Source organism: Manacus vitellinus, unplaced genomic scaffold, assembly GCF_001715985.3.
Source record: "Manacus vitellinus isolate BGI_N305 unplaced genomic scaffold, ASM171598v3 scaffold_49_pilon, whole genome shotgun sequence".
Lineage (NCBI taxonomy): Eukaryota > Metazoa > Chordata > Aves > Passeriformes > Pipridae > Manacus > Manacus vitellinus.
The window spans coordinates 5,246,981-5,260,969 of record NW_021940603.1 but is presented as its reverse complement, the minus strand read 5'-3'; the positions used below and the strand labels follow the sequence as shown (position 1 = coordinate 5,260,969).

At 45.5% G+C, this 13,989-nt stretch overlaps 1 protein-coding gene across 1 annotated transcript in view; it reads left to right on the top strand.

Moving 5' to 3' along the window:
• Positions 1-2,333, top strand: part of DOCK10 (dedicator of cytokinesis 10) — a 121,942-nt gene extending 119,609 nt beyond the window's left edge. The window contains exon 56 of the mRNA XM_018080034.2: positions 1,610-2,333. Coding sequence (XP_017935523.1) covers positions 1,610-1,729 — 120 coding nt within the window. The 3' untranslated portion in view covers positions 1,730-2,333. The remainder of the gene's footprint in view (positions 1-1,609) is intronic.
• The last annotated feature ends 11,656 nt before the right edge of the window (positions 2,334-13,989 follow it).

The window sequence follows — 13,989 nt, the reverse complement described above, 5'->3', positions numbered from 1 at the left end:
TAAGTGTGTGAGTATTAAGGATGTTATTTGTTGCTCAGTGTTCACGCCTCTCTCATGGAAGTTATTTTGGTCATCCAGTCAGTGTGCAGAGGCAGTACCATATGTCCCGTGGGAACTACTGTTCACCACAAGAATGGAAGATGAATGTTCAACTCAAATGAGGCATGAGCAGCCCATGAGTTTCAGCATTCATAAAACATTTGCGGAGTTCTATTAAATGCTTATACTTGTATTTATATCAGTGAGCTCTGAGTTTTCTTCACGTAAATGAAAATACTAAATGAAAATACTATATGATACAAAATTACTTGTACAAAACAATGCTAATGTGTAAAGTTAAGAGTTCATCCATCAAAAGTCAAAATTGTCATCTGTTTTACCAAAATCATCTGAATTTGAAAGTCCACACTGAAAACCACTTGCAGTCCTGTGGGGAAGCCTTAGAAGTGCCAGCCCAGTTTTTGTGGCAGCGTGGCTTGTTGGGAAAACTCTACTGCTCTTACAGTGAGCACATGAACTCCCTACTTCTGAGCTGAGCATTACCTCAGAGAAATCACATGCTTTAAACTGTGGTTGAAATATTTATCTCGCAATTGGAAAGCTTGAGGCTCTCTTGCAACTGTGCTGTGTGCTTTACAGCAGAACTATTTGCCATCTTTCCCATTGTCATACTCAAGAGAGCTTTGTTTCTCACCTACAGACAGAGACTCTTTCATCACCATATGTTTTTCTCTTTTTTGTTTTGTTCTGTTTTTCTTTTCTGACAGCTCTGTCATGGTCCTTGCTTATACAGCTTCTCTTCTTCCCTGTCTAACATTTCCCTCAATACTATAGCCAAAAGTGGTATGTTCATTTTTCTTACATCTATTTTTTTTCTTTTAATGTCATGTACTTTCCTCACTTGCTGGTTTTTCTACCAGGTGTGTTTGTTTAGTTTCATGTCTAATTTCTCCCTTGCTCGGGGAGTTACAAAAAAAAAAAAGAGTGCCACTGTATATGTGTGATGTGTTGTCCATGAGCAATGTTGAGAGGCCTGTTCTTTAGGATCCTATTTGTGAACTTTAGGGAGGCCAGGGGGGCAGCTCAACAAGAGCCTCCTAATGCAAAAGCTGCCCATGCTGCTGTCTCAGGCACTGATGCTGAGTGGTCACGTCTGCCTGAGTAATAACTGTGGTATTGACCCGCAGCCCTGCCCAGGGATAGCTGGGGGTTGATGGCATAAGGCTATGCCCGGAGCTTTGTGAAGGGGAGAGGTTTCTCTTCCACTGTTGATGCTGTGTGTGAGTTTGCAAAATGTAGATGACTTCTCAGTTGTGTTTGTATGAGAGCTGTGAGAGTAAAGCAGTTCAGGGAACCCCACAAAGCACCACTTGGCAGAAGCCAGTCACTCCAGTCTGGTCCCATTTTTACCCCCAACAAAGAGAATGTCATCCCTGTCACTGCAGCCTCCATTTACTGGGCAAAAGTCCTTTTCCTCTCTCAGATCCCTGACATCATTGTGTAATAAATAAAAAGTGGGAAATCCTTGGTTAGACAACAGGCACTTCAGACACCGGGCTGTTCAGATCTCTCTCACAGTTGCTTTTTTTTCCTCCTTTTTTATGAAAAGATTGCATACAAGGAGGACTCAGCAAAACATCAAGGGATGGAGCGCACATATTCACGAGTCATCCATAGAGTCAGCTCGTCTGTGCCAGCAGCAACCACTCCAGCAAATCCTGATGCTTGACTGCGGCGTGGGGAACATACGGCCTCAGGAACATCTGGGGTGGCAGGGTTGGGGTTTGTTCTTTGTTGTTTGGGTTGTTTTTTTTTTTCCTTTTAGATTAATAGTACTGAAAATTAAGTTGATCATGGACAATACCAGGAAAAGGATTTGTGGGTTAAGATTTTAATTTATTGGAAGTCTTCAAGGTGTTATTTTTAAAAATGCGAGCTTGAGAATTTTTTTTTTTTTTATTTTATTGCCTGCCCCAATATTTGCACATTCCCTATCTTTTTTTTATGTTGTTGTCACTTTTTGGTTTTGAGCAGCCTTTATTAAACCAGGCTGATGACAGAATTCCCATTGAACAGATAGGTACTCAGCAAACCCTAAGTTTGCTATAAATTATAATATATCTAATACTAAGTCCTAGTATACATATATTTTAAAGGTCAGAGTGGATGTTTTATAACATTTAAGTATATTGCAATTGTAAATAGAAGATGTGTAAAATATGTCATTTTTACAAAATTTAAAAAATATCTTTTTAGTTAATTATGACAGTACTAAGAATATGGATAACATTTCAGTTACCATTATATTAAAATATTTGTGTATGTGTATAAAAGCGTCCATAAAATTTTTTCTTTGAAGATCTCTGCATTCATTGATTCCCATGTCAGTTCTCTCCAGAGCAGTGGAGATCAGGATGCTTTCTGCATCCCTGCTGTCTGTTGTGTTGTGCATGCTGATAGGGACACTTATGACCATCTCCAGAACATGGCTTCACATTCTCTCCACAGCCCCAGACTGAGCCCACCCTGGGAAGCGGCCTCGGTGTAGTTCTCCTACTTGAGGCCAAGAAAACGCTGATTTTCCTTTGAAGTTTGTAGTCCCAGATTTTGCTCAGAGCACTTTGGGAAACCGTGTGCCTCTAGTGAGATGTTTGTTTTGGTTTCTGCATCATGTTGGGATGAGGTGGAGCAGTTCTGGCAGCTCTTAGGAGTTCCCTTTAACCTCAGTGTTCTCACACTCTTTCGTGTTCATTCATAGAAAATCCCTGCTTTCAGGGATCCCTGCTCATTGTTCCTATGTGTTGGGATTCCTCTTTCCTATGCATGCAGTCCCCGTGATTCTGTTAAGCTGGTTTTTTTTCTCTTTAGCTCATTTTCCCTGGAGAAACTCTGGGGACTCCCCAGAGGCCTCCACAGGTTCACGAGTATTTGTTCAGGGCAGAAGTCTGTGCTGTCTTTCTACCTGGGGTTATCAGGAGGATTTTTCTGCTGCGTTTCCTCATTCTGCCCTCCTGTCTCTTCCCATAACAGCCCCAGTTTGCAACTGATGAATCTCAGCTCAAGTTGTACCCTGGCCCTGCAGGCCAAGCCAAGGATGGCATCTGAATTCACCCCATCTCTGTGCAAGGTAGAAGTGCCATCATCCAGCCTCTGCCTGCTTGCCAGTGCTTCCAGCACTTGCTGCTGTCCCACTGTCAGCAGATATGAGGTTTACAGAAGAAATCTTTGCTAAGGGTTGAAACCCACATGGTGTCCTTGCCTGGTGGGAGATGGAGGGGAGAGGTTGGGACAGGCACCCTGTGGTTTGGGATGGCCCTGCTCCAGCATTAGTGCAGAGACAGCCTGAGCCCTCCCCTGGGAGTTGGTAAGAGCCCAAGTTCTCACCTGTGCTCTGCACACCAGCATCAACCACGTGGCTGGACAGGGACCTGAGTTCCTTGCTCATCCTCACCTGGACAAGCCCAGCTCTGCTCTTTGGACACTGCACTCTTCAAAACCAGCAGTCTACTGAAAGGAATGATTTCTAGCCCAAATTTTAACTTGCTTTGTACCATATATATAGTGATAGATAAAGTTACCTGCTTGTTTGTATATATGGGAGGAACCAGCAATCAGTGGTGACGGTAGGAATGCACTGCACAAAGAGGTAAGTGGGCATCAAGTCCTCTTGTCCCTTGGTTTGTTGGTCTCCCTGGACTCATTATGTGTTTATGATGATTTGTGTTTATGGATGGGTACTTCAGAAACCATCAAGGTGATTTGGAGACAGACTGTCTCTAATTAACATTCACAAGAAATGAGCAACTACATCTGTTGTTGGGCATCTTTGGGAATAACTAGATTGCAAAAGCGTGGTTTGCACCAAGGGAATGTTGCAGGATGATGCCAGGCTGGTCTGAAGCCAAACTGTGGTCTGTAAAGCAGAGGTAAGGAAATCCCTGGATTATTTTCTCAATAGCTTGCACACAAAATGAGTTTCATGTGTAAGTCCAAGGGCTGTTGAGTTTGGTTTATTTTAAGCAACCAGCTCTGCAAGCCCCTCTGGGTTTTGAAAATCCAGCCCATATTCTGGGGTTACCTTATTGCTGGTGTTAAGAGATGCTCAGGCTTGAGTGTAGCTGGGTCCTTGTTCCAGATGGCTCTTCCTCTCTTGCTGTGTTCAAACACTTTAAACTTAGTCGGGTGAAAGCAATTAGCAAAAACATTAGCTTTGAAACAAGGCTGCAGCAGGGAGAGAAAACAAAGCATCAAACCATGGCTGGTCCCAGCCTTTGAGGGGAGAGAATGAGAGAAATGCAGGAGGCATGTCAGGCTGTAGGATGATTACAAAGACAGGGTTTGGCCCTTTACCACAATAAAATTCAGTGACACAAACTGCAGAAGTCAGATGTGTAAGCACTGAATCCCACATCCACCCTGTCCATGGCACTGTAGGAAAAGGCTCTTCATACAATTGCTGCTTTTCAAACTCATAGGATTACACGAGGTCTGCACCTTTTTTTTTCTGCCAAGAGCTCCCCTTTGAGACTCCTTTTGTCCAGGGCTGCCACAAGATCATGGTCAGCTGTTCTCAGAGCGATGGTTTCTCCAGTGAATTGTTTTACAGTTTATTCTTACTTACACTTATTCCTCCAGCTGGAGGAGGCTCATCCCCCTGCTGCTGCCGGCAAAGCTGGTGAAAGATTCCCTTTCATCTGCGGAAGGAGATCTTCCCGTGTCAGACTCAAATCGAGCTTCTTTAAAAACTTTTCAGAGTGCAAAAGAAATTATTCATGTTTGTTACTTAGTGGAAGGTCTCTCAACACCCCAAAAGGAGTTAAGTGTTATACATATTTTATGTTTAATCACATCTTTAGTGACACCCAACCACAACCAAAGGCTTAAATTTCAATTAGAGGGAGATGTATTAAATGTTTAATAGGAATCATTCCTTGCAGGGTAATTATATCTTAACATTCACTGGAGAGATGTTACATTGGCAACATAGTGTTCATCTGAACAGGAATAATTTTTTTAAAAACTTTATTTTTGTATAATGTCCAAATGAGAAATGGGAGATGATCTATACCATCCTGACACACTACCCCTGTGCTGGCCATCCACAGGCCTGGATCTGGGAAAAAGTGAAATTACATCCATACGTAGCTTTAAATGGGGCTTTGGCTCTCAGCATGAAAAGTGTTGTTCTACATGTGCTGAGAAGCTCCAGGCTGCAGTACCTTTTACTTCAGTTTGAACATTTTTTTGAATTGGTAACCGACTACTCAGTATGTCAGCTCTAAGTAATGGGAATCTTCAAGACAAAGTATATCTTTAAAGTATCTGCTATAGATTTGAATGCATTTACCAATTTTTAACAAGTTTGGTATGCATGCAAAATATTTTTCTCATAATATTTAGATAATCACAAAAATAATTAAGGCCACAACAAGCAAATTAAAGCCATGAAGTGAGCTTTGAACCTAGGCAGTTAAAATGAACCTAGGATGTTAAAATCAAATATTGAATGAGAACAGAGAAATGGGATTTGGAGGAAAGCATTCAAAGCTGTAGAAAAAGAAAGAAAAGAAAAAACCCAAACAAACTATGTTTCTTATTTAAGAGAATTGTATGGAGATAAATAAAATTAATCCAAAAGGCCAAGCCCATGTAGAACTGTAACCATGACAAGGAAGAACCTTCAGCTTCCCCATCATTGCATCCCCTCTGCTTTTGTTTGAGCAGGAACCACTTGGCATGGACCTCTTGGCCCCACATGGGTTTCCTGCTCCTTCTGCTCCTTTCCTGCACCTTGGCTGTCTGGCAGCCACAACATAGAATGGGCAGGGTTTTTTGTTTTCTTTCTTTGTGATTCTTTTGCTCTTGCAGTGGCCCCAAGTACATACATCCTGACAAGAAGGGTCAGGGCTCCCTCTCTGGTGAGCACACTCTGTGCAACAGCGGCGAGAAAATCTGCTGTGGGGTTTTTGGGCTGCAAAGATGCAGGGGGTCAGCTCCTGTGCAGCAGAGCACCCACTTGGCTTCAGCTCCCAGGTAAGCCCTGTGATGGGAACAGCCACTCTGCCTGCACCGCACAGAACACGGCTCATGAGAGAGATCAAAACGTGAGCACAGAGTTAGGGACAGTGGGTCAGGACCTCCCAGAGATCAGATGTGCTGGAGCAGTGCATTTTCCAAGCTGCAAAGTCTGGGACATTCAGATTACAAGGCAGCAGGATCATTAGCCCCTGCCTCATTACAAACCCTGTGCAGTGGCCATCCACACAGCCCTATTCCCACTGCCTCCCTCAGGGCTGGGTCCCATCTCCCCTGTACTTCAAACATAGAATCCCTCTTACTGGAAAACACAACGGAAATTATTTGCTAATTAAAACTGAACAGAATAATTTGAGTTGGGAAAAGCAGGGGAAACTTTGGGAAATGCCAAATTGATGCTTTTGTTTCAAAATGACTTAAATCGGGAGTGTGCTGGGGTTTACTCCAAATGAGGCTGGTCCCTCTGGCTGTGCCCTCCCTGTGGAAGCCCCTGGCAGTGCTGCTCACCCCAGCAAGGGGGGCTGCTAAACCAACCCCTCTTCCTGGTGCAGGCAGCAGCATGTACAGCAAAAAGGAAAGGGACACTCGGTACCGTTTTTGGAGTAGAGGCTGTGACAGGACAGGGTTCACCCTGTGGTTCCCTCCCTGGAGGGAGTGGAAAGCCAGGTGGCCACTGAGACCAGGGTGGGCTCATGGCCAGCAGCAGAGGATGCAGGTCCCAGTCTGGGTGCCCACAGCTCTCCCATAAGGGGCCTTCTAGCATGTCTTTGTTTGCAGTCTGCAGAGTGGCAATAGGGAGGTGGTGGAGGAAATGAGAACATTATTATTCTTTTCAAGAAAAGTCCAGCACAGTTCCTTGGTGAAATATTAGCTATGGAAAATAGCAAGTAACTTTCCTACCTCCCAGGCATGTGTTGGAGTATTTGGAGATGAGGGAAAAAGTAAAACTAAAGTGAAAACAGCAGGGTTAGGGGAAGGCTCTTGCAGTGTCTAGATTGTCAGGCAAGACAGTGGCTTTAAGGCAGAATGGTAGATAGCTCACCTTGGAGAGCCTCCTAGTTTAATAAGTGGGACATCTATTCCATATGTTTAACCTCAAGATGCAAAAACATTGATACCTGAGCAGTTCTGGCTCATGGCACTATGGGAGGAGTTGCTGCTGCCCCTGCAGGGATCCCAAACAGAGGTTTGGGATCAATCCTGTGCAGCCATCCACATCCCATGCCTTCAGGAGCATCTCTGAGGCACAGTGAGTTAAGATTCAGAGTAATGAGTGTCTGTCTTTCAGTAACGAGTGTCCTTCAGTCCTTCAGGAGTCATAGCCCACATGAGATATGTGCATGGTTGCTTGTAATGCTTTCATTAAGTTGACAACGTACAGGTATTTTTGGAAAATTTTCAGTAATGCAAAGGTACAATCATAATTGCATCATTTTTCTGTCCAGGTTGCTGAAGTTCTTCACGTGATTCTTAATTACTCACTAAAGCATCTTGAAGTTCTCAGTGTAAACAGCATCAGAGTATGAACATCTCCCCCTGAACAGCATCAGAGAAATGCACACTTCCATTTTTTCTGATTAATTACCCCCCAGCTTATAGAAACTGCATTTCAGGTGTGCTTTTTGAGCTGTGCTCCCCATGTGCTGCTTCAGTTAACTATAATCACTCATTTTTGTTGGAGAACAGCTGTGAAGGTGTTACTTGCCCTGTGATGTCTTTTTGTGACCTGCAAATGCCCTATAGTTCTGAGTCATGCTTTAGATGTTTTTGCACAGATTAAATATGGCACGATACAGCTACAGAGATTCAAATATCCTCACGTACATTTTATATGGTGTGTTTTGCTTGAGAAAAGAAAACTGAATAAAAAAATAATTATTAATAATTTGAATTTTAGGCTGGATTTTCTGCTTGGGGCTGCTCTGTAATCAGAAGGCTCTTTCCCATGAGTGAGGGCTTGTTTTAATTTGAAAGTCATCGCAAGCTCTGTGCAGGTGACTGTGGGCCCAGTTGCAAGCTCCTCGTTATGAAAATCTCCAGCTGAGTTTATAGATTCTCTTGCATGAGGCACGGTTTTGTACTCTGTAGCATATGTTGTGCTTGCAGGGAGCTGGCATAAAAGAGACTCGTTGTGATTATTCCACACTAACTTGAGGATCCATTTAAAGGGACAGAGACCCAGAGCCTTGGAAATGCAACAAGAAGCCCTGAAGTGCCCTCTGAAAAGTCTAAAACTTTTCTCTAGCCTTGCTTCACTGCCAGCCCAGTCCGAAACCATAGCCAAGGTTTTCAGACATGACTCACATATCTCGGTGTTTCCATTTCCCATGTTCAGGTTAAGCCTGGTTTTTCGAAAGTATTGAGCATCCCCTGCTGGAATTCAGACCCCTTTCAGAAGCCTTCAATGCTCAAAATCAAAGCAGCACTAATAAGATATGAGGCTGTATACATCAGCCAAGAGGCTCAATGTGTTGCACAGGCGCTTGGCTCCCTGCAGGCACCAAAGCAAGCAGAGGCTTCTTTTAAGAGGGCTTGTGTGGGATTTTCTGCATCCATGTGGGTGTTAAGGCACAGGCAAATGGTCCTTGCAAAAGAAAAAGGGTGCTTAATAGACATTAACAAGTTAAACAATTACCTTTTAATAGACTAATTAATAACTTTGTGCCATTGTTACCTAATGAGATTTTGAAACCTGAGAATGCTTTACACATATAACTGTTTTTTGCCATCTTGTTTTGGTTTTGGGAGGTTGTGCAGCTTGCTCTCCACAACTGTCTCACTACACCCACTGTGAGCAACAGTCACTGCTCAGACATGGTTGAAAGGGAGCATTTAATTAGTCATGAGTGCGAGGCAAGGTCTCATTCAAGCATAGAAAGCAGCCAGGTTTGTGGGCTCTCATGCTCGGCTCCACGTGAGGCTGGTGAGCGTTTCCACGGGGTCTGCCCTCACCACTCCCCACTTCTTCTCCAAATGCTGCTGGTCATGTCTGTGCCCCCAAGGCAACCCATGTCCCTGTGCCCCATATCTCCCTCCCACTTGGTGTGCTGCTGCACTCCCTCCTCCCACTTCAATGTCAAGGACAGAGCACTCATGCAGACTTGCAATTGCCTTCCTGGGCTCATCCTGCCAATCCACTGGGTAATTTTCATTCTGCTGCCCGAGCTTGCTCAGAAAACAGCTTTGGACAGAAGTGACGTGAGTCAGATGCTGTTCACGCTCTGTTGAGACGTGGGTGGCCGGTCAGGAAGGCGGCTCCCTTGCGGGTGGTGGGGCTGGCTGCAGCCCAGGCCGTGGATATGCCAGTAGGGCAGGAGCATCTTGCCCTCGGCTTGGGCGGCTTCGTGGATGCTGCTCTGTGCTTCTACAGAGCTCTGCACACAAGGGCAAATTCTCAGCCCTTTTACACAGGTGAAAAAGGAGTTTCTTTCTGTGTGTAGGTGGGCTGTGGTTCTGGGGAACAGCCTGAAGCAGGGAGGGCAGGCACCTGCTTGTTGGCATGGTAGCACTGGCACACTCCCACATGGGTGCCCCGATGCTGGCATACCTCACCTTTGAAATTCAGAAGGGGCTTAGGAATAGCAGACTTCAACTGTGGAACAGGTAAGATCCAAAATTCACACTTTTCAGAATAAGAATGGATACTTTTCAGGATTTGTAGTTGTGGGAGTGCACCAAAATGGGCCTTCAGGTTCCCCTTTTGTCTGCAAAGCAATGCTGGCTCAGAAGAGGGGAAGGTTTTCCCAGTTAAAACTGGGGGTGCTCCAACAGCCCCAGAATGAATCTAGTCAGCACATAATTAGCTGATTGCCTTGGTGAAAGCCTGAGGCACTACTGCAGAAATTGGTATGAGCTTCTGTACCTGCCTTCACTGTGGAAGCTCAGCTCTGGGAGGAGCCCAGACTGACCTGAGGAAGGAGCAGTGGCCCTACAGGGATGTACCTCTTGGCTGGGTGAAGGCAGGCTGGGCACTGGAGAGTCCATGGCCAGGGCACATTAGGAAACTACTAAACACAGACGTGACCAGCAAACTTTAGACGCTGAGCTGTCTATCCAATTATTAGAACATTTCCCATTTGTGCTGCAAAATCTATTCTGTCAAATCCTTTCCTCATAAGAAGGATGCATTTCTTTGCATGGCTGAGCATTTGCAGATGAAATGCATTCAAAACAAGCTGTGACCTGGCCTAGCAGAGCAGCACCTCTGGGGACACTGATGTGGCTGCCAGCATGCAGGGCTCAGGTGAGCAAGGGCCTTGCAGACTGTGACACGTCCCAAATATTTAAGCTGTTAAATTTGAGTGCATGGAAGACAACACATTTCATACGAGCATCAGTCTCAAACCTGATGCTAAAACTCAAGCAACAGTACTGGCCAAGTAAAGCATAGGGATAATTTAAATGTCTAAATGTCTAAACTTCGAGAAGAATGAAAAGGGAGAAATGAAAATTGGAAAATATATAAATTTACCTCTTAAATTTACCACTTACCTCTTAATTTACCATTAAAATGGAGAAGCCACTGAGAATTAAACAAGAAGAAGGTCAATATGGGATCAAATTTTGGCATTAGACCTATTCAGTCCTTTCAGATGTACAGGAGCAAAATGATGAGAAGGGTATCAGCAAAAAAGAATCAGCACACAAAACTCATTTTTTTTGTTAATTTTTAAATCAACTGAAATATTCTTTTACCTCCTTAAGTTGTACAGTCAAATTCAGAAGAGAATTAGGCTCTTCTGCACCACAACGAAGTGTAAAACGTGTCAGAAATCAAGCAAGGACTCAGGTCACAGGGATTTCTTGCACAGTGGCCATAGGAAGGGTTTGGCATAGACCTTGACCAGAGCAGCTGTTACACTTTTGCTGGGTCATTTTTTATAGGATGCAAAAATCCAGTGCTGCTGACATTCAAGACTCATAACAGCAAACCTCCCCTGGAGACTCCAGCCCTGACAGAGATCTGGGCTTTAGGCTTGATGCCAGGATGATGGAGCTGTGAGCCATCTCTCTTCCCCAAGATTTCCTGTCTGGGCCAAGGGGCTGCTCTGCTGCTCCCCCATCCTATCCCAGTGAGGCTGGAGATGCAGTGCAGCATTGCTGGTCCTCAGTCAAGATGCCATAGGACCAGTGTGATGTGGTGCCTTGTGGTAGGCAGGGGTGAAGGTGCAGCAGAGGCATCAGAGGGAAAGCAGAGCACCATCATGATGGAAATCTGTGAGTTAGGAGGAGTATGTTGCCAGGCAAAAAGGAAGGGTGTTTATTTATTGCTCAATAGTAACAGAAAGAGCCTTTCCACCTCCAGCCACATTCAGTCTTGCCCATCTCCTCCTCCTAAAGACTAAAGTCTGTGACAGCCCAGCCATGCTCTGCTCAGCACATGTGGCGGGAAGGGGCAGCCTCAGCAGTCCCTGCTGCACTAGTGCAGAGTGTGGGTGTCACAGCACTGATCTGTGCATGTTTATGGCAGCAGAAGCCTGGTACTTGTGCTCTCTGTTGGTCGGGTTTAGCTCTGTCTTTTTCCACAGGGACTCCCTTGCCACTGGGAGGCATGACACACTGCACTATGTCATAGAAAGTATCCATACACCTGCTGTTGATTTTTCAAGGACAAAGTGTTGTGATTTGATTGAAAAAAAATCATCTCACTAGAGTAGAAATGAGTCCTTTTTGGGGTTTTTTTCTCTCTAACCTCAGGGGAGCAAGACAGAAGATTTGGTAAGTGAGATGATTATAAAAACTGTTCACTGTTGGTGGTGGCTGTGCAGGTGCTGTTTTGTGCTGATGGTAGTTCTCACAGTGTACCTTCTCCACTCTCAGCACAGCCCTTCCCTTCTGCAGGGAGCTGCAGAATATCAAGCAGTGGCTGTGTAAAGAGCTGAGCTCCCCACAGTTTTGCATGAAGCTGCTCCAGAAGGCTTCTGTGTTGTGTTCACAGGTTTTCTGCTGCAGTACTGCTTGGTATGCAGTTCGTACAGTCCACTGAGCACATGCACGAGCAGCCACATAGAGACATTGCTGTGGGGTTCCTTGAGTCCAACAGCTGCCAGGAACTCTGTCTTTGGTTATTCTTTCTAGTGGAGACGTTCAGATATGACTGAGGGTGAATACAATTTTACCCAGGTCCGTGTCCTACCACGCACAATTTGCTGAAGCAGTTCAGGTGTGAGAAATTGGCCTTTCTGTTAAATTATTTAAAGTTGAAGTGTTTTACAGCAAAAACCACACAGCTGTAGATGTTTTTAGTAGGCACAGAAAGGCACAGTGAAGATACACTCAACCAAAATCTGCAGCCTGCAAGTGTGCCACTGCTAAGAGGTATTGAGGACATTTCCCACCTGTGGCACATGGAGTGGCAGCACCTGGGAGCTGGCAGGGCAAGCACACATCTTGGACCCTGCTGAATTTACAAAAACAAGATTGTGTTCACAGAGCCCTTTCTGCTTACAGGGAACACACCAATCAGCCCAGTCACAAAGGTAGCTTTGCCAGGTTTCCCTTGTCCAAAACTCCTGAGTCATCTGGCCCCCTGCCCATCCATCCCTGGGCAGGAGTTGCAGCAGGAGCAGCTGTACGAGATTACAAGCCATTTCCTCAGAAGTTCCTGTTATATCAAAAGGTCTGTGCCTGCCCCAGTTCCAGAGGAGCAGCAGGTGTGGGATCAGAGGAGCAGATGTCTTCAGCTACAGCAGGGGTAAGCTAATTGCTGAGTTGGCAAGTGTCCCCTGCCCAGCCAAACCCGCCTGCTGCAGGATCAGCAGCAATATTATAACTACACTTGGGTGCTGTCACTGCTCCAGTACCTGATGTGCTTGCTGGAGAAATAGACCCATAATGGTCACTACACATTGTTCCCAGCACAGGGACACCCACACTGTTATTGAAGCCTGGGTGAAGACTTTTTCTAAGCCCAGCTTTGCCTGCTTCTTCCCATCTGTATATTGTTATGCCCACAACCACATGCACCTCTCTAGGATGGAGATGAAAACTCGGCGTAAGCTGAGGCCTCTTGCTGACGTGATCAGGGTGGGCTGAAGCAAGGACTGCCATGTCCCACCAGGAGCTCTGCCAAGGTTAATGCTGGCATGCCAGGCCCAGACAGCCCGGCATGCCGGTCCAGCAGCAGGCAGGACAATGTTCAGGGCCTGATTTGCTCCTCCCCTGGCATAGTGATTGCATGAGAGGTCGTGGGTGCTGTGGGCTTCATCTGCATCCTGAGAACTCACATTCATTTTACCCCTCTGCAGGCAGCCTGAACTATGCAGAGCCCTCTGGAGAGGTTCCCAGGAGGTGACCAGCAGCTCTCGTGGCTCCTGATCCCCAGCCTTGTGCCTGTGTCACTGGAAAAATCAGCATAGGTGAGTATTCCTGTAGGTTGTACAGCAAGCCCCACCTGCCCTTGTTAGGCACAGCATGTGGGTCAGCAGGGGAGGGAGCACAGCATGACCTGCAGGAACCACTTTGTCCTTATGAAGCACTTTTTGAGGATGCTGCTCCCAGAAGGGAGCATTACCCACCTGGGGACATATACCCCAGGGCAGAGCTCCTCACTCCCATCTCTGGTTTTCTCTCAATTCCAGCAGTTTCTTCCCAACTTCCCAGTAGCTGCTGGGCAGCAGCACTTCCTCATAGACCCAATGGCTTCCTCATGATAGCCCTTCTGGCACACCCTCCGGAAAAAATAAAACTGAGTCATCTCTTTTTTAAAGCATCTCACAGCAGTTTTTCTTTCCTCCCCCAGCCTTCAGCAGCAGAGCGGGGAAGTGCACACAGCTGAAAGGTCTTTTCTTCTCTTTAAAATATTCTTGAGTCACTGTTGAGGTATTGGGAATATCCTCGAAGCAAAAGGTGTGTTAAATTATTTTCCCGCTGACTTTCTGGCATTCTCAGTTTTGTATTTTGAAGTAAGTTTTGGAGAGTGGGAAGAATGTTCCACATGTTTTTGCATTTTAT